Below are 21,181 nucleotides of genomic sequence, written 5' to 3' on the forward strand. Positions count from 1 at the left end.
GTGAGGGGACTGCACAAACTGATGCGTGAATGTCTCAGGAGCACATGTGTGAGGGCTGAACCAAGTTCATGTGCGTTTCTCTCCCCATGAACGGCAAGACTTGGCTCTGCAGTTTCAGCACACAATGTCACCTCCAGGTACATGGCAGGATGGCGTTTTGTTTGGTGTACAGGGTCGAACTCGCAGGCATGTCGCGTGTGTGTGCGAGGGAGCATTTTCATAAAGGACACTGTTGGCATATACTGTATGTGGAGTCATGTGCACATGCGGTCAGCCTGACTGTATGATATGCCAGAAGAAACATGGCCAACTGATGCCATCTGGTAGGACTACTTGGCACAAGGGGGCTCTATGTTTCCACAACATATTGGAGTAGTTAAAATTAACACAGTGACATTTTTGGCTGAAAAAGACACAGAACAATCTATTATTGAGTCTATGTCAGTGTTTCTCACCTTAAGAATCGACGCTGCATTCACACACGAGGAGTCAGGACTGTGGAGGGAGACTGTGGCTGGATATCACAATCACAAAACGCATAACATCGTCACCTTCATATCATGTCGACAGCAAAACCGTCCAGTAATGATAAATCACTTCTTCCATTATTTATTTTCCTTTTTTAACCTACATTTTCACATTATCATTAATTAACAAAAACAGGGGGAAAAGAAAAAATACTATATTTACTTGATAAAAAAGTAAAAATCAAAGCAGCACAAACTCTCCAGAAGCGTGGCATAGTAAACCGGTTCCAGTGACTTGGCTCCAACCAGTATGAAGCATGGAGGATTAGCATGATTTGACCATTAACATGAAAAACTAATGCACATCGTCTGCCCCTAATTAACTTCAGCTGCTCAGTCTCATAAAAAAAACCACAGAAGATACTACTTGTGATTTGTTCCTTAATTATGTTGAACATTCGCAGTAATAAAGCAACAGAGTGGATGTATGTGTCAGGAGTGGCAAATGGCTGCCAAGTGTTCACTGAAAATCCTGTGTCTCAGTCCTCGACACTCAATCAGATAAGGTCCATGAGGATTTCATCCTCCATGACACTGGAGACTTGAGGCATCCCGGGCTGGGGCACGGCTCCTCTCTGACCTCCAGACATCATCACAGGACCTGCACACGGGGAGGGATGGAAGTGGTGTAAAGAGAGGAAACAAGATTTATGAGGGGTGATTTTTAAATTATTTTTTTTATTTTAGGAATAAAACTAAAGAGAAAAGGTCAAAGAGACTCAAAGCAGGTTCATTAAAAAAAATAGTATTTTCATTGTTATGACTCATAGAGGTTAAATGCCATTGTATTGGCAGTTAACTTGATAGTTAAAAATGTAGTTTCTTAATTAGGTGGTAAGATGAGGGAATTTAAAATCTAATGTACATCACACATTAACAAGGGGACTAAATACTTTGACATCTGGGGCATTTAAATCAACTAAGTCATAGATGTCTGTATTATTTTGATTGAAAAACTAAACCTGAAGAGCACTTTATAGAGGTTATTAAGCCCACCTCGCACAATTAACTTGCATTACAGTTAAAATATGGCTGTGGTAGTGGGTGAGTGAGGACCAAACTTGGCAAAAAAAGAGTCTGAGAAGATGAAGTATTAATAACCTGTCAAACCACTTAGAGGAACCAATGACTGACAAGAGGCCCAATGAAATCAATCTCCACTGTCACTGGTTGTTACTCGTCTTCAGCGCAGTTTGAACGTTACCATAGTCTGGCACAACACAAAGATGACCATAAATCTTCAGTGCCCAGTGCTGGAGCATCAAAATCAATATAATATATATTGTATGTAATAGAACTTCTGCAAACAATTCTTAAATCAATGAAAACCAAAGTAATTGACAAATTGAAGCCAACTGGGATAAAACATCTAACTCAAGCAAGTTTTTAAATTAGTAAAATAAATTAAGAGCAATGAACACTGCAAAACAATGTACAGTGGTGTTAAGAAGAAAATGCTTTTATATTGAACTGTTTAACTGACTCACCCTATCGCTCAGTGTTTTCATTTCCTTTCAGATTTATCGACATTATTGCCCTTTAATAAGTGCATTCTCAGCCATATTCTGAGAGTTTATGTTAACTTGAATTCATGCTTCATGCACACCCCTCCACATCTGTGGGGGTTCCTGCTGACCTGTCAACGGCTGCCTCCACTGGCTCTGCATTTGAGGCCCCCCTCCTGGTGCTGAGTGGACCAACTGTGGTCCTAAACCCTGGTGAGACATCATGCCTGGCATGTGAGACACCCCGCCCTGCTGCAAGAACACAGAGACAGAGAGAGATGCTTTAACTCTGGAAAAACAAATTAGGAGACATTTAATTCAGAGTCATTCAGTCAAACAATAATTTGTTGAATTCTTACTGGCTGCTGTTGACTGAGGAGAAGACTGCGAAGCTGTGGATTGGCTCCTGGGTTTGAGAGACGGAGTATGGGACCCTGTGGTGGGGCTTGTCCTCCCTGTGCAACCTGGTTGGGTGGAGCCCCACTGACCGGAGGCTGTTGGTTTGCAGGTCCTGCTGCTCTCATTGTCATCTGAATGAGTGCCCAACAGTTAAAGCAACACCAAGTATGGTCACATCCCATTTCTGCTCAATAATGTTACTTGACATGCAGCCCAAATACAGATTAATGCATTCAGTGACGATACAGTGTTTAAGTGTGTTGCTAATGTTTGTAGCATAGAACATGTCCAAACATAGTACAGCTGTTATTTTGTTAGTCCAACATTACAACAACAACTGTATTTGAATATAACTACTAAAATGGGTGTTTGCCAACTTATGGTTGATTTTAGTGACACTATTGTGCACCACCTTTTAAAAATATCATGTCAGCATATCTTGATGAGATTTGTCTGTAACCGTCACCTCACAATCAGTGCGAAAAGATACACAAACCTGTGCATGCACATGTTCAGTTCATTGTTTGTGTCAGTGGCATGCTGCAAGAGGAGCGTTTAAGTAAACACATGCTGATCGAAAACGAGTTGTTTGCCAGCTCAATGACTGACGCATACACCATTTAGCCAGGACATTAACACAGGTGACTGGTTTTTAATGTAGAGGCTGATTTGTGTATCTTTGACAAGCCATGAAGGCAAGAAAATGATCTGAGTCTAAAAAAACAAGTTTAAATCCACATTACTTATCTTAGATAAATCAAAACCAATATACTGCCGTTATAACTTTCTTCTGTTAAAGTAAAACAGCATTTCTATATCAATCATCTTAATGTTAAGACATTGAATGTTTTACCTCCGATCAGTTTATTTTCTGTCCACAAAAGAGTTCTGCATCACATTTTTCAACTATCACTCAAGACCAAAAATCAGACTTTGATTATCAAAATATTTCAACAGGCCATATATACTGTATAAAAATTAAAGCGGGAACCCTGACGACATGTTAATTGTATGATTGTAAGAGGCTAATGTGGGTCTCACCATGTTGTTCTGCCTCTGCTGCTCCTCCATCATAGAAACCTGACTAACAGGAGGCATGCCCACCACCACAGACTGCACACAGGACAGATCAGAGTGGAAGACGAGGAGGAGGAAGAGGAGGAAGAGAAGGAAGAGTGGTGAAGTGTTGGGGGGGGGGGGGGTCACAGCCAAGGAGAGTGTTAGCAGTCGGGCATGCAGAAATCAGTGGGCACCAGTCGGGGAAGTAACAACAGGCAGTAAGAGGGGAAACTGATGTGAGAACACAGGCAGACATGCCAGCGATCATATAGTTTACCTACCTGCTGCTGGACATTGCCATGGGAGACAGGAATTGGACCAGACGGCCTGGTGAGGAAGTTCTGGTTTGGTGGGACCTGGCTTGGTTGCATTGGACCCCCTGCACTACCCAGCTGCTGCATAAAAACATAACTTTAAAACAGCAGGAAGTGCATTTCACATAAAAAACTGCAGAGCTAACCACCTTTATTAACCAACTCAGTGTGTGTCTTCTACTTCTTTGCCTCACCTCTATACTCATTAACATCTTTAAATGCCCAGCATGAATTATTTTATTAATTTTTATGATTCTCTGTTGAGAACATTATGGCTAAAGGTGACAGTGGTTAAACACAACGCTTTATTGTGCATCATGACAATACACAAAGGAAAGGAGAATATCACAGTTCAGGTGACCTGTTGAACCATAGAACCACAGAAAATGTACATAAAATAAATGAAGCATGGATTCAACAGAGCAAATTTTCTAAACAATAATTAACAAGGCAATCAGGGATGGCAGACTTCACCCCATTCACACAACAAGCATCTGGTGCCCTCTGATGGTCATAATGGCAAGTGCAAGTGCGGAAGCACAAACGGATGGTTAGAGAGCCGCCAAAAACAATATTAAGAAGTAATTAACCATGAATGTTTTGGAGTAATGGTGAAAAGGTAAAACAGTGCAAATAGGATGAACATACAGACATGATACATTCATATTTGTCTGGTGTGTTCCAGAAAAAGAGCAAACGTTAATATTTCAGTATATAAGACTTCTGCATTTGCCCAGTTGTAGATTGATCTGGTCCAACTGTGGTTGTCTTAAAGTGCTTTTTACAAATAAAGTTGGATTGGATTGATCTGGCAGACAGAGATGAGTGCATGTGTATGATTTCCAATAAGTTGCTGACAAAGTGAATAGTAGATGATTGTCGGTTACGTCATCACATGGCTTTTTTCACACTGTGACCCTTTATTAAGGGTTTTAAAGCATTTGCTTCCCACAATTCCTTGGATCACAGAAAAATGGATACTTGAATGTATTTCTTATATCAGCACCTTTTGCCGGTCCTTGGACTATCATATTTTTATTGTCTTTATTGTTAGTTAGCACATGCCCAAAACAACCTCAAGGTGGAAGCTAAAGAGTGCCACAGAGTAATTGTGTGATTATTATCCGATATCTCGACTAATCCCAATAATGGATGACTAGGCGACAGTCAAAATAGTTGTTAGTTGCAGCCCTACAGTGCTAGACTTCTTCCACTTATGAATCTTTGCCTTTGGGCTCAAGCAGAAATATGGGTCCTGAGAACTCCTCCTTTGCTTTTGCATTTTTCATTTTAACATTTACATAACTGAAATGTATGTAAATGTAGTTTAGCAAAAGATTCTGTCCACTATCACTTGCAATAAAACAGCTTTAGGTGCATTTTCTTTGTGGCAGTAAGGACAGCAGGAAGAATTACACAGAGCGCTTCAATGTTTTTCATACCCATTTTAAAAGCTGAACCAACAACTCTTTGACCGGCCCTTTTATCAAAATAAATTAATAAATTCGACAAATGTAATCTTGCTATTTCTGCACAAATGCATTGAATGCATAATCTGCATTCACTACCAACATATTTGTAGCATGTAATTGATATTTTCTATGTAAAGGACATTAAGAGCTTTGGTTTGAATCTGCATATCGACTTCTTTTGTTCGTGGTTGTGCAAACGAGAAGCAAATTCAAAAATATAGAGCATGATGATGACAAGCCAGCGGAGATTTAATTTCAAGCACCTCCTGCTGAAGTGTGTGCTATTTTGGTTTCCGTGGTTTTAAAACAAACTGGCGACTTATGATTAAAGCACTTAATCTTAAGTGTGAAAATTTGTGTACAAAATCCATCCACACCCGAAGGTTTAAAAAAATAAAAGGTAAAAAGTAGTCAGAGGAACAAAAGCAAGCAAATTCTAGACACAGACATGTATACATTCAGACTATTTTCATATTGTTGACATGGTCTTGAGGGGGATAAGAAAACACAGAAATCACATACAATACAGGACACCCAGGAATGATATTTCTGACCAACAGTAACAGTTGATTGTGATTTAACCCTCAAAACTTTCTATTTCGTCTTTCTGCTAATAAAACTAATTACAATCTTATTTCTGAGGAAAGCATTTCCAGGGTTTTGAACAGAAAAGCCTCAACTCCAAGTCCTGCAAGTGAAATCTTAATTATGTTTAGATTGCTGCGCTTCCCTATTAGCAATGCAGCACTGAATGTGTGGTTACACAACGGGTAGAAAAAAAGCTTCTCCGTACTTCCATGTCCTCTGCTTTCTCTAAATGCCCTAATTCACTTAAACACAAAGTTACATATAGGGCTAATGCGTTTTTGCGAAGAAATAAAATTAGCAGGGTGAGTAAACAAGTGCTACTGCCGCTGATGAGAGCAGATTGCGACAAGAAAGTTAATTAACTCAACAACGGGCATCATTTTTAAACTGAGGCATGCTGCGTCTCGGTGACTGGACGCTGCATTGCTTCACAGCGATGCAGAACCTCTCGCCACTGGATGCAATAAGCTGGAGTGGAGAAGACAGCTAATCCAGGATACTATTTAAAATCTCAGAGGATAAGGATGAGCAGGGAGGGGAAGGGACATTTCACTGCCATGAGGATGAGGCAGCAATGAACTATAGCTGGAAGGAGAGGCCATGTCTCTACACGTCCTTATTATATTTATACAGCAACCACTGTGACTGAATGGCTTCTCCTACACTGTATTATGTAATGTTAACATATGGAATGTGGGGCCATGCTGTGGAAATCTCTGAGCAGCAGATTAAATGTACTTCAATGTCAAATATAACTTTGTAAGTGATTACCAGAGTAACTACTGATTTATTTTCTGTTGGGACACTTAATGATCTAACAAATCAGCTCTAAATACAATCAACACACAAACACTTCACAGTGGCAGAATATGAAAAGTGTGCGACGACAAGAATTGTGCCATTTTTATGATTACGCCACCTCCGTCATTGTATTTGGATGGAATTATTTTCATGCCAAAAGAGAAAAAAAGTGCAACACAGAACATTTATGCCAAGTGCAAGACCTCAACGTTAAAAAGATACGTTTCCTTTTATAGCTTTTGCAGAGAGATTGCAGAGTGAAAATACAGGATAGGTTTTTTACTTATGTTTTGCTTTTTTGCATGTGACCATGGTTGAAAGTTTCAAGAGACAAGAAAATATTAGTTGGAGTAGTGGCAGTTCCTTTTGTTAAAAACAAAAAATTGCAATCTAATGAATTTATATTACCAATTTCCAAAAAGCAACGTGATCTGTGTTTGGAAATAAATGTGACATAAAGAGCATGGATGTATTATATCGTGGTCAGCTAATCTTGCAGTTGCAGCTAATGCTAACCCCATTAGCCTCAACCAGAGTGAGAGACATTAGTAGCTGCTGTGAAGATACTGGGTCTACTAAATGAAATGTCAATAACAATGCACCTAAATGTCTTAAACAATGCACATCAATTCCCAGGTGCTCCTCTATAATGCCCCCTCATTATCAGTTCCTTTTGTTCTCCACACTCCACATATTCTCTGGCTCTCCTCCTCCTCCTATCACTACTCACCGCTCTGTGCTGCTGGACCTGTTTGTGGTTGGTGATGACTTGCCGGATGCCATTGACAAATCCACTCTGGTCATTGGGAATGAGGCCCATGAATATCCTCTTCTTGGATGAATAGAGCAGCATCAGCACCCGCACTTCACAGGGCGAAGTGGTGTGGGGGAAGTGGACGCAGCCGGCCTGCAGAGGAGTCACAGAGCAGATTGACCTTGACATGGGACTTTCACGAAATTGTGGGATGGGGTCTGGCTTGGGGACACAACCTACTCCCGAGCTCCTTTTCCCCAATCAAACATATCCATTTTATTAATTAGATGCAAATGCTATTAACTTGATTCCTACTGTGCTTTCTCTGGACCATGAATCAAGTAAAGAGGCAGAGCTCAGCCACTGCTATTTCTCAGTGGTAATACCTTATTAACAATGCACCACACTGACAACACTCCTTCTGGAATTGAATGAAAACTAAACAATTACTTGATTTGTCTGTACTGATGGTAAAGCATGTTTCACATCCTATTATCAAGCTTGAATGTGACAAAATGTATACCCTGCAACCCCCTCTAGAGTCTCTACCACAATACTGCATCACAACTCCACGTTCAACCCATCTACTGGACAGAGGGGGGAGCTGCACTCATTTGTTGCACATGGAAAATTATGTATTTAAGACTAGGGAAATGGAGGAAACACATTTGAGGTTCTGAGAGAGAGAGAGGGGTAGCATGGTTTGAAAACTTACAAATCCACTGGTCATGATGCGGTAAAGGCCTTTCAGTGACTCCAAGTCTTTGTTAGTGAAGAGAAACTGAACCATTCGAGAGTTTCTGAAGAGGTGGCCTAAGGTTGTCTACAAAATGAACAAGAAAGAGAGGACTTAGTTATGCAGTGCTCTTAAACAAATAATTGTCAGCACAATACAGTCACACATTAAAACAAGCTGATGAAAATGGCCCCACCAGTAACTGCTGTGGAATCAGCTGCATGATGAGCTTCTGAGGCCACTGGTCTGTGTTTCTGTTTGGAAACAGGAATAACATGGTAAATAATGATCAAGTGTTGAAACTAATCCCTCCCCTATGGATGAGTTTCAGTCAACTGACTACTCACAGATTTTCTCCTTGGTTGACGTGCACTTGACATGGTAGAGACCGCGTCAGTTTGGTGGCTGAATCCATGGAGGAGGCTTTAGGCTTCTGCAGAGACAAGGTGCAGAATGACAAAATACACTTCAAAAGACAGAGGCGTTACAAACAAACAAATCCTCTTTTCATCCAAGATTTTGTAGATTGCAATTCAGTCCAATTCATGTACAAAGCTAAAAATGGACACTTGTAACCATTACCAAGCTTCCAGAAGCTCTTTATAATGTGGGGAAGTCAATATTATCTAAGAGGAACTTTATTTCTTTGAAGAACAAAAAACAAATATTCAAAGAGCAGTGAACCTTTGGAATATTTACTTTGTTAAAACATTCAGTTACACTAAACAGGCTCACAAAACTAAACTTAATAAGGATAGTTTAATCTTGCAATAAATACTATAGTTGAGTTAATGGATGTATGTAGGATTGTGCGTTTACATGCACTCTAAAAAAACAATTATCATCTGTTTTTTGTAGTTTTATGGTTATTCAAGTGCTCATGTAAACGGAATAAACTGATATCATTATCGGTTTATTGCCGTTATCGGTTTTTGAAAATCCTGTTTAACACACCTTGGTTTCTGTCAATAATCTGATTTCTTCAAGACATGTATACACCTTAAACGGTTTATTCCAGTTACCCGATTATTGCCCGTAATCATTTTTTTGTGTGTGCATGTGCGCACTCACTATCAGTAACATAATTTATCTTCTGTTGCTGAAATAACGGTTTTGAGATGCATTTGATTTTGTAGGTATTAAGCGTTAAGGTATAATTAAAATATATAAAGAAATATAAAATGTTTATTTAGAATTTATATATTTTTCACTTTTGCTTGTGTATCTGTATTTCCTGTTGAATATGAATAAAAATAAATAAAATATATTAATTAAGTACATACTGTATCTTGCACAAAACAGAGAAAGGGTTCATGTATCTATAGCAACAAGACCCCACCACAACAAAGTCACAGCAATAATTTATAACTCTATCATCAACTTATGTGTAGACTTGACTAAGCACAGGACAAGATAAAAATACTAAATCTTTAACTATTTAAATGGAAATGCTTTACCAGGACGCCACAACATCAAAACACATTTTCAAACCTCAGACTCAAGATTCTCTGTGGTCAATATTTAACTTTCTTGCAAGTTATTAAAGGGCAATTAGTGATTTTTAAGCTTTTTTTTTTTTAAATAAATCTTATAACTGCAGAGCTACTGCCAGATTATAGGGTACATTGGTTGGTGCTGGGATCTATTTGTACCCATTACATTCCTGCCAAGTGTTGCGTTCACTGTCGTACAGGGCTTTTATGTGAAAAGCCCTGTTATTTTAAATGCAGAGAGGTGTGAAGCAAACATAAGAGTGTGTGCAACTTTGCAGCTATTTATAGTGCTTCTATTCTCTGGTCTTTTTTGGGTGATACATTACAATATATGGAGCAGCATTGCAGGATTAAGAGCGACTCTATATTCCCCCCGAAACCAATCACTAATTAAAACATTTTCAATGTGATCTCTCAACTCCTTCAAAAGTGTTCTCTGTCACTTATGGACAGGACGTCATGATGCATCTAGTGATAGGAGTAGATAATGCTACTGTTTACAGTGAATCTGGCCATGACATTTAATATTTGCTGAGGAGAGACATGAAGATTATTGATGTTGAAATGTTGAAAATGTAATAAATAGGGGACAGCTCTCAATGCAACACTCACAGTCCCACTGTGAAAACTGCCCTGCGCTGTTCAACTACGGAGCATCAGTAAGTGATCAGTGATCAATCAGTCATGTATCAGTCAAGCCATTGGTTGTCCTTGTGATGTCTATTACAAAAACATTATGCTAAGCCCTCTCTTCAGACATATGGGTTATTTATTCACTTGCTACAGCAACAGTGAAAGACAGGAGGGAAAGAAACAGTCCTGTTTTCACAGAACCACCTTAAATTAAAAGATTCTGCAAAGTTACACCATATTTTAGACAGCAGGCTAGCTTTCCAGAATGAGCAGGTTGAAATTCAGCCAAACAGAATGCACCATATTGATAACACTGTAGTCAGAACAAGCTCCAGCCAAATGAGTTGGCATTTGCGGTTGGCTTTGTGAGAGTTCTTCTATTTAATAAATCCAACAGCCACTTCTTTAAATAAATATCCGTGTCTGTAATGCGATTCTTTGCAACATTTTAATTAGTCCAAAGAAGAATCAGCAATTAAAACCTGATGAGTTAACTGGAGAGGACACGGCCAGTTAAGAGCAATGTCGCATGCCCCTAATCTTTTCACTCGAGTTGCTTGCGACTGTACATTTTCATGGACGATATGGAAGAGTCACCTGAGCGTTCTCGTATTGCTGTCCATTTCATGGTCATAAATAATTTTGACAAGCAGAGAAGAGAGGAGGAGAGTACAGTTGATAGAGGAGATTGATCAGAGTGTGTCACCAAACACAAACACTTGAAGGGCCTCATGACTGTCGCATGAAATCCATTAACATCCATTTTCCTGGCTCAGCACTGCAGCTGTAAACCACATTGATCTGACCTTGAGTTTAGCCAATGGACATGTACAATTAATCACAGTGTATAATAATCAATGACAAGAGGGCAATTAATCCATACCTTTTACTGTGTAGCCCTGCTGTCTGTCTACTACCTGCACATTTACAGCTGGGAAATCAGGCCAGGAAAGGTAATTAAAGGAATAGTTTCGACATTTTAAGAAATATTCACCTTACTGCCAAGAGTTGAAAGAAAACATGGATGCCGAACATGTAACTGTGTGGTAAACTACTCTATAAACAAAGCAGCTGTTTACGGTCTTAAACTGGTGAGAAGGAACAAAATTCAGTATTGTTAATATTAATTAACGCATTTCATCTCGTTTCTTATTTTGAGTTTGCACAATATGTGCAACTGGATGTAATTCTTATACAAATTAACCAATATTGATTCATAAAAGCGCAGATTAATTATTGCATTTGCACCATTTTAAAAGCACTAAATGTTGTGTTGACAGTGTAACATTAATTTGAGAGCTACAGAGGTACTGGAAGATTTTCAGACATACAAACATGGCGAGGCTAGCCATTTTTTCTCATTCATTAGTGTGGACTACTTGAAATTCAAATGTCATTACTGTGAGTAAGGACTCTAATTAGTCTGTAATGATCTGAAAAAACACCTCCAAACATCAGATTTATAGCTTTCGTGTCATGTTTTCCAAAAAAAATAAAATAAATACGAACTTAAAATCTGATTTTTCTGTGGTTTTACCTCTTGCCATTCCAGAACGCCAGTCCATGCAACTATCTTATTGGCAACGTTTTGCTGCTGTCCGATTGGATTTGCATTGCTTTGCGGTCCAGACACACCAGGCTGTTGAATACAATGAAGAGGAGGTGTAGTCCACATATAAAGAAATGCACAGTTTTCAAATCATAGGATTAACACACAGATTAAATAATGTTTCCTGTTCATTATATTACACATGTCATTCTGTAGAGCCAATTAAACAAGAAAACATTCAATATTAGACAGCTCATTTCTGCTACTGGGAGGAAAAAATAATTAACGAATATCAGTGACCGTATCCACCGTGATTTTCGAGGGAAATTGGGGGCATTTTGATCTGATAGCATTAATGTTTAAAATTCACTAGTTTGATATTAGACTTCAGACTGTGTGTGAGTCTGCAAACTCCCCTCTAAGCTGCTGGTGATACAGCAGCAGCACAGATGAGCAAAGTCTTAGTTGTGCGGCTCCAGACTTGAGCAGGGCCACTTACATTTGATTTTTACAAGGGTGTGAGAATAAGTACACAAGTCTTCAACTGAGTGCTATGAACAGGGTAAACTCCAACTCAATTCAATTCAACCCAGGCTTAAACACAGATTTCAAGATACAAATGTCTTTATCGTAAGGACCAACATAGAAATTACTGATAAATTCAATCTTCCTCTGTTCACTAAATATTCAGCATTTAGTGAGCAGAGGAGGCAGGATGTCTAAAAATGCTGGTGGGCAACGGATTTCCCACAGTCAACAGCTCAGCGGAGTAGATAAGTGATGAGTGCAGCTACATTTGCTAGGATTAAGTAAATAGGTGATGGTAGCAATTTATACAAAATAAAATATTAGGTTACAGATTATTTTTGGTGTCTGCTAATAATCAGCACTGCAAGTTAATATGTAGACAGAGTCAATTTTAATATGTGTTAATATAATTCAACCTTAATCCAACAAAACCTTAATCCAGTTTGGGTTTCCAAAAACATATCAGTACGTGAATATTATTCCATTAAAAAAAAATAGGAAGTTTGACGCGGCACGGTCTTCATTTTAGTCCGCTGTACGAATCATTTAGGATTCAGCGTAGACTACAATGAGAATGAGAAAATGAATGTCAACAAACAAACCACAGTGTGCAAGCATCCGTTATGCAGCGTAGTGAAGTTGGTTTTAAGTTGGATATCTGACAGACACTCGCTCTACAGCGCCAATCCGAGCAATATAAACCACAAGCATGCATGTCCCATTATGTCCTGCTTTATTAGAATGAATGTTTAAACTTGCTAATTAAATGTGGCATCTCTTTAACGGTGGAAACTGAGAATACGGACTTGATATTTTCTTTAGAGTACTACTGAAATAAGGCTCAGGAAAGTAGACATACTCCACTTGAAAATGGACAAAATAGGATAAATGTAAATGAAAAATAAAAGAGAAATTATGAGTTATGCATGTGTATGTGTATTAGGGATGTAACGGTACAGTTTTCCCACAGTTCAGTATGCATCACAGTTGTGGTGTCACGGTAAAGGTACGGTTCCGATATCTTAATATAAAACTACTCAGACAAGCAAAGGCAATATTACATTGTAAAAATAATTTAAAGCACATATATAATCAAACCACAAACTTTATTTAAACAATAGTGCACTATCATATCAAATTAAACAGCAAACATAAAACCACACAAATTAAAAATAAATAAAGTTTAGTGCTATCCAATAAAATAAACAACATTTTAACCCACTCACAGAAACTACAACAACAAATACACCGTTCTGCTCCAAGTGAAAGAGACAGTGATGGCGACGTAAATGTGAGGCTTGATCGGAGTGGCGCTGTGGAGCGAGTGTCTGTCCAATATCCAACTTCAAACCAGTTGCGCTGCATAACAGATGCTTGCACACTGTGGTTTGTTTGTTGACATTCATTTTCTCATTCTCATCGTAGTCTACACTAAATCCTAAATCATGGGTGTCAAACTCTGGCCCGCGGGCCAAATTTGGCCCGCCCTGTAATTTAATTTGGCCCTTGAGGCAATATCAAATTAACATTAGAGCTGGCCCGCCGGTATTCAACTTTTTATTTAAATTTTATTTAATATGCCATTGATGTTTTTTCGTTTGTTTTTTGAAAGTTGATTTTGCACTATTAAGTTATATAAGCGTTGCTTGTTCCATATTCAGTGTTAAAGCAAGTCAGTGTAGCAAACTGAGCAATAATTTATTTATTCATGCACTTTCTCTTGCTACTTCAAGGCTTGAATGTTTGATTCATTCATTATTGTTATTTTATTTTCAAATGTATTATTAGCCTGTGGAAAAAGTTTATTTTGATATTTACCTCAGAAGGCTGCAAATAGAAAAGAGGCATTCAATTTTTATCTATCCATTATCTACCGCTTATCCTGTATTTAGGGGTGCATTAAATTTTTATTAAAATTTTATTTGATATGCCATTGATATTTTTTAATTATTATTATTATTATTTGAAACTCGATTTTGCATGTCACTATAAAGTTATATAAGCCTTGCTTGTTCAATATTCAATGCAAAACTTGTTTGGGTCCCTATTAAAAGGTTCATTTGTTCAACCTTGGCCCGCGGCTTTGTTCAGTTTTAAATTTTGGCCCACTCTGTATTTGAGTTTGACACCCCTGTCCTAAATGATCTCATACAGCGGCCTAAAACGAAGACGGTGCCACTTCAGACTTCCTTTTTTTTCCCCATGCGTACGGCTGATGGGCTCTGAAGGCGGCATGAGCAGAGTGCACCGAGTGCAGCACTGCGCGGATCTAATCACACAGCATTGCGTATTTTTATTTTAATACATTTTGAAAGGCTGAAACATACCGAAATACCGTTGTTTGCCGTTGCGTATTGACCCGAACAGGGTGTAGCGAACAGTTCGGTAAAATACGGAATATCGTTGCATTCCTAATGTGTATGTGCATGAACAAAGTGTCATGCTGGGTATAAGACTTCTATACAGTTATTTGGAGAATCTGGCGACGACACACACACACACACACACAATGTTTTCAATTTGGATTGTAACCGTTAATTTTGATCGATCATCTTTGACTTGGGTGGCAGGGGATGCTTAAAAAAACAATGTTAAATGGCCTTTAGTGTATTGAAATGTATTGGTTTTTCAAATAGATTATTATCAGAACTTACCATGTTGGACTGCACTGAAGGTGCTGTGGGCTGATTGACGGTGGCCTGCTGCTGAGGCGGCTGCTGTGGCTGCTGATTGGGTGGAGGCTGTCCTGGGGGTGGGACTGGCTGCTGCTGGTTGGGAGCACCTTGTTGCTGCATCATAGGCTGCGTTGCTGTGGTAACTGTTGATATGCTTGGCTGACTGAGTTTTACTCCAGAGACTGATGGGATATTTGGCTGACTGGCAAATGGGGGACCTTGATTGACCATTCCTGGGACTAGAGGGGGAGAGAGAGAGAATCCGACAAATATCACAACAGATGCCACATTTGAAAACATACCTAATAATAAGAGACACTATGAGTTACTGTGTCCAAAAACAACGCATTCTGGTTGTGCAATAATTTTTGCAATACATTGAATTTTAACTAATCCAAAGATCCAACTATTAGAAGTCAATCTGAGTGAGCCCAACATAGGAATCCAAAAAAAAACACAATACAATGACACTTGTTTTGGATTAGGTTTTGCTGTTAGAAATACAGACACTGCAACTAAAATCTTGGCTAGCGTAAACTGTTCAGATGCCCACAGAGACCAGTGGTAACTCACAGCGACCCTGGATCTGGACGTTGGCTGCCTCAACGGCCATCTGTGCAGCCACCTGAGCAGCGGTCATGGGGGGCGTATTCTGTGAGCAAGCAGATTAAAAGGAAGACAATACAGGGTAAAACACTGTATCCATGAATACTATTTAAAGCAGGCGGTAAGAATTAGTCTCCAGGCAGCCATACACTGTATGGCCTCTTGCACATTACCTGATAAGGATGGGCTGTATTAATGGGTGGAGTGGGTTGTGAAGGTCCAATGAGAGGCTGTGATGCGACAGGCAATGACTGAAGAGGGAGGACAGGTTTGAGCGGCCCAGGCCCGGGACCAGAGGAAACTGGAAACAATAGTAGATGTGTTTTTTTAATACAGTTAACCAATGTCAAAAACAAAACAAAGGTACTTCATGATAGATTATCAAATGCTTATAGATTATCAAGGAATGCATTCCTACTCATGAAAAAGTGTAGGAGTAACCAATGAGCATACCTCAAAAAATGTTTTTACAACTGTTGAAATGAACATGATAAATTATATAGTCTTGCAGGAGACTTATGTGATTTTTTATATCCAGCAGCATTTAAAACATGTGAAATTAGCATCTTGAATACTCCAAAAAGAATGCAATGGTAAAACATAGAGGAGTCTGCAGCTAATAAGTGTTACAATGTTGCAGAGGAAAATGATAAAAGGGCAAATTAGTAGCTCACTGAGAAATGCATACAGTAATTAAAATATGAACAGAATGAGATGGTCAACATTAATGTCAGCTTTACTTGTATCATGTTCAGCCTAAAGAACAGAGAGCAAATGATCAGAAAAGCAGACCCATCAAGCAGATTTGGAGATAAAAAGCTAACCTCAATGTGGCTGTTACAATATGGAGAATAAAAAAACCATTTACTATTATGCATACTGCTACAGATACATAGATGTTCAATGTTTTAAAAATACTCCTATATACTCTCACATAGTGCAGGCAGAATTAATACAACAAACTTCACATTTACAGCCCTCTTATAACAAATAATCTCACCCACATCACATAAATTAAAAGAAAAAATCTATTCAAGTTCAATCTGATGTGGACAGACAAACTTCACTGACAACCCAGTGTCTGTGATGTTTTCATAACCTGTTAGCAAGAAATGTAGCTTTTATTCAGATTGGACAGAAAACTGTTTCAATTTGATGTAAAGTAACTCTGTCTGTGTCTTTAGTTGGTAGATATTAAACTTTTTTCAACAATTTGTTACCAATGGAATTAATGTCAAATGTTGGAGTGTGGCATAAAGGGTTAGGGTTAGGACAGAGCTCAGAGAGTTCAATAAAACAGTATCTCACCAGGAAGTGAAATGCCTCTGACTAGAACCATGTGGAAGGGATCCTGACTGTAGTCTGGATGGGGTTCAACTACCCCCCCTACAGATGCCCGTTCAAACAAAGCCCTTAGAGCTGGCAGTTTTCGAGGAGCAACCACTGAGAAGTGAATCCCTTTCTACAAAAAAAACAGAGGAGATTATATTTGATCAAACACCATAATGTTGCTTTTTCTCTAACAGTAGTAGGAGTAGATATGATAGTATAATATGTATATAGAGAGAGAGAGAAAACTAATATGCTATTCAAGTGTATTACGGAGAAAATATAATTTATAACTCACATCTCTGATGATTTTGACCAAGTTGTCAGCTGTGCAGCCAGTGTAGCTCACACTCTCCACAGCAGGAAGCAGATATGGAGGAGAGTTGCACAACAGCACACACACTTTGTGAGTCTGACCTCTGTCAATGGCAGACAAAAAAAGAAAAGTAATTTTTAATTACCATTTTTATTACTACTCATGCCATGAACTTATGTAGTAACTGTTAACATATACAGTAACTTCTGGAATTCCATGAAATAATATGGTGGCTATTGTGACACTTAAAACGAGCTAGGATTTACTGATCACATTATTAGGAAAGCATCAGGGGATCTGCAGATAAAAACACACTGGTTTCATCACTCAGTTGTAGACTTTGCCATTTGAGAAAAGCCAAAGAGCCGCCTACAGATCTGTTCACAGCTGCTTCACATGAGACACACAACAGATCAACAAACAAATGCAGTTCTGTCAGTTAACAAGATGTTATCATGATTATGCACACAGGTTTCCTCGATTTATTAAGACCAAACAGGACAGACGGCCAGTGTGTAATAAGCTCAATGGTGTATGCTTTTCACAAGTAGAATAGTAACATGTTCCCTTTATCAGTGAGCATTGTGCAACAACAAAACATGCCTTACATTTGCTCCCTCATCTTCTTAAAGTCATCAAAGAGCTGCAAGGCCACGGAGAGACCCTCTGCAATTAGACTACAGCTTTCTGCTCCACCTCCCATGAACCTGTGTAGGAGAACAGATTTCTTAGTATGAAAAAAAATCAGAGTACTGTATGTCTTAAAATTATGTTAAAATGCAAATCAGTATTAAATCACATATGGATAGCAGTTATAAATGACATATAATATAATATAAATATATCCAGCTTACTGGATGTTGTCTATCCAGGAGACAAACTCAAAGGCAGAGCTGGTTGGTGCGTGGCACTGGACGTAAGACTCAGGAGCACAGTCCACTGTATTGAACACCACAAGACCATATTGTGTCCCTCCATACTGTGAAAAAATAAATACAAGAATGACTATGCTAGCAAAATTAACGAAATCTTTAAATGTGAAAAGTTGAAATTACACTGTGAAAATTGTATTAAAAAGTAAGGTGGAAACACTCACATCTCCACCAAAATCTGTTTCTGCTGGGGGCCCTCCATTGAAGTATCTATGGTGAATAAAATCAGACTTAAACAAAGGCATTCAAACATGACTTAATAAGGCATGTGACAATAAAGCCATTGTATCCTTACTCGATAGCTGGAAGTATGTAATTTTTCCTTAGAGATTCAAAATAGGGTCCAAGGTTTGCCGTCCCTTCAATGACAAAAACCACATCAGCCACCTGGTTGTTCCCAGGTTTAGTGGATGGCTCCATTAGTGATGAACCTGCCACCATGGAACTGGACACAGGGAAGGGACAGGCTTTGAAATGTGATATCACGACACTGGCACGAGACATTAATCCTTTCTGTTTCTTAACTGTGAAGAAACGAGCAGCAGAATCTAGATTTTACATTGTTCATTAATACTGATTGTAGGGGCAATATGCTTTGATAAACGTAAGTGACCTACTGATTTATAGAACATCATATATGATAAATAATAATAATAATAAACTTAATTTATATTGCCCTTTTCTTCACAAGTGTTACAAATCGATTCACATTTCAATCAAGCCTAATCAAATATTACAAGGTGTCTTGCCTGGTAAGGCAAGGAAAAAAAAGACGCCCAACAGTTCACACAATGAGCAAGCCAGACTCAAAGATGTGCTGCCATCTGCGTTGGCCAGTTGGAAAATAGGGGGCAGAAAAAAGAGAGAAGGAGTAACAAGGAGAGATGAGAAACAGAGACAACAAATCAACACATCAACAAATCAAATGAAACACAAGTACGTGGACAGCTCTCTTATTTAAAGGAAGACATTTAAAAATACAATCTTCAAATGAATCCTAAAATAGACATGATGCCAGTGCAAAGGGGGCATAACTGATATAGTATGCTCTCAGCGTATTTTCCCTGCCAAAACACAAGCAGCAGTATTTTAGACAACCTGTAAACATTGGAGAGATGACTGATCACAACAAGCATAGAGGGAATTACAGTCTAAAAGTCTTTCAAGGGAAGAAAGGTCTTCACATTGGCAAGGATAATTAATTGGAAAGCAAATACTGTTGCAGGTGTTGCAATATGACCTCATCTTGTTCCTGTTATATTCACCTTACACCTCATATTATACTGACCAACTGTTTTCAAATCAAAATCCCAATTCTAAACAAGTAATTGAGAAATTCCAAAGGTTGCAATTTGGGAGTAACAGTACATTATGCAGAGATTTACTTAAGTAATACATATTGGAAGTAATTGACATATAAAATAATATTATAATATAGTAATATAATTGAGGGTATCTCGTGTCCCATCATGTTTTGGGTCTATTTGACTGGCACTATTAATCTGAGGGAAATTTGCAATTTGATATTTTTCTCCAACTCGTTCAGTTCTATATTGGTTCAATTTGTGTGTGGAGTTTGTGTTTGTTTATCTTTAAGGGTACTTAGCGAACACTTGGGATAGCATGCTAACTTGCCGTGGCTAGTCCTAGCAGCTGAAACAAACTATACCTCTCTGAAAAATGAAGTCAGTCGGTTTCCTTGTCCTCGAGGAAACACAGAAAAGAGACAAAACGAAGCAGCATCGCTTCCATAAAAGCGAAACTGCACAGACTCAGCGTTTGCTAGGCAGGTAAACATCAATACGCGACTGACAATAAGGGTACAAATGAGCTTTAGCTGCTGAGCTACCACTCAGCTAGAACATTACAGGGACTGACCTGATGGTGTGCGGCTGCTAGTGAAGTCGCGGAACCTGGCAAACAAAACAATAACGAAAGAAACAGCTCGAATCGACAACGACTTAAACCGCTAGCATGAGCATACGCATTTGTGTTGTAGTTCTGACGGAAGTGACAAAACGACACGCCTACAAAATAATGGCCATTTTCATTTTCTTTCCGCCCACAGACAAGGACAAGACAAGAGTGCTGCCCTCATCAGGACAGCAGGGGACAGGACGGCAAACAGTTTCAGCAAGTCTGTCCAGTCTGTGAGTCTGACGAGAAAAATGCTTTGGGTGGAAAACGTTTCACAAACTTACACAAACCACAATCACATAATAATATCACATAATAATCACAGTTTGTCTTCACAAACGGACAGACAGACAAACATCATTAGGTGTAAATGTATATCTCATGTTGCTGTTGTAGCTATTTTAATACACACATGATTGTGCTTCATTCATAGTGAGGACCCTTATTGACATAATGTATTCCCTAGCCCCTTACCCTAACCTTAAAGGTGCATTATGTAATAAATCTAAAGCAACTGGCCATAAAAACCTCCTAATATGTCACAGAGACTCAGGAATAATATTCATATAACAAACTGAACTCACCAACAACAACAGTACTGCCAAAATATTTGCATTAAAATAAATATTTTGCAGACTGCAAATCATGTTTATGTTTTGAAATCCTGTTGTGGCATGTGGCGCCACCTACCGCCATCTACCAATCATTGCAGTCAGTAGAATCTCAGCTGCCGAGCAACCACAGGTTGCCAGTTGAATTAGAAAACGAAATTTGAATTTGAATGTAGTAACCGTTTTTGGCCACATTCTTACATATGGCACCTTGAACCATCACAACTAGCCTAACCCTAACCTTAACCCAATTCTAACACTAACCCCAAACCAGGTCTTAATCCCTCCCAAAAGCCCTTTAAAGATGGGAGAACCAGCCAAAAATGTCCTCACTTTCACAAAATGTCCTCACTATGGTTTATACGTTTGTTTGTTTTTATCCTCACAAAGCCACAAATACAAGAGCACACACATATGTATATATTCTTATATAACAG

The 21,181-nt window shown here is 38.7% G+C and overlaps 1 protein-coding gene across 5 annotated transcripts; it reads right to left on the reverse strand.

The window, feature by feature from the left end:
• Nucleotides 1-632: 632 nt before the first annotated feature.
• Nucleotides 633-20,209, reverse strand: med25 (mediator complex subunit 25). Of its 5 annotated transcripts, none has more exons than XM_083896698.1 (20): nucleotides 20,095-20,209; nucleotides 18,512-18,661; nucleotides 18,381-18,426; nucleotides 18,139-18,263; nucleotides 17,893-17,991; nucleotides 17,267-17,387; nucleotides 16,948-17,101; nucleotides 15,813-15,940; nucleotides 15,607-15,685; nucleotides 15,013-15,272; nucleotides 11,819-11,920; nucleotides 8,503-8,585; nucleotides 8,352-8,409; nucleotides 8,135-8,242; nucleotides 7,396-7,572; nucleotides 3,772-3,885; nucleotides 3,473-3,544; nucleotides 2,392-2,562; nucleotides 2,164-2,284; nucleotides 633-1,128 (listed from the first exon to the last, which is right to left on the reverse strand). In XM_083896698.1, exons 2-20 carry the CDS (start codon nucleotides 18,655-18,657, stop codon nucleotides 1,025-1,027), a joined length of 2,268 nt encoding a protein of 755 aa, XP_083752824.1. In that variant the 5' UTR covers nucleotides 18,658-18,661; nucleotides 20,095-20,209; the 3' UTR covers nucleotides 633-1,024. The 5 variants fall into 5 exon arrangements, with proteins under 5 accessions (XP_083752824.1, XP_083752823.1, XP_083752822.1 ...); XM_083896697.1 differs by having other exon boundaries at nucleotides 3,772-3,882; nucleotides 8,503-8,588; XM_083896696.1 differs by having other exon boundaries at nucleotides 8,503-8,588.
• Between the last annotated feature and the right edge of the window lie 972 nt (nucleotides 20,210-21,181).

This window comes from Microchirus variegatus (genome assembly GCF_963457635.1).
Source record: "Microchirus variegatus genome assembly, chromosome: 10".
In the NCBI taxonomy this organism is placed as follows: Eukaryota; Metazoa; Chordata; class Actinopteri; order Pleuronectiformes; family Soleidae; genus Microchirus; species Microchirus variegatus.

Coding starts and splice junctions, on each gene's coding strand:
- med25 (XM_083896696.1), bottom strand. CDS start 18,657: ATGGTGGCAGGTTCATCACTAATGGAGCCATCCACTAAACCTGGGAAC. Junction 17,992..18,138: donor TCCTGGATAGACAACATCCA/GTAAGCTGGATA, acceptor TCTCCTACACAG/GTTCATGGGAGGTGGAGCAG. Junction 17,102..17,266: donor TGGTCAAAATCATCAGAGAT/GTGAGTTATAAA, acceptor TTTTTTTTGTAG/AAAGGGATTCACTTCTCAGT.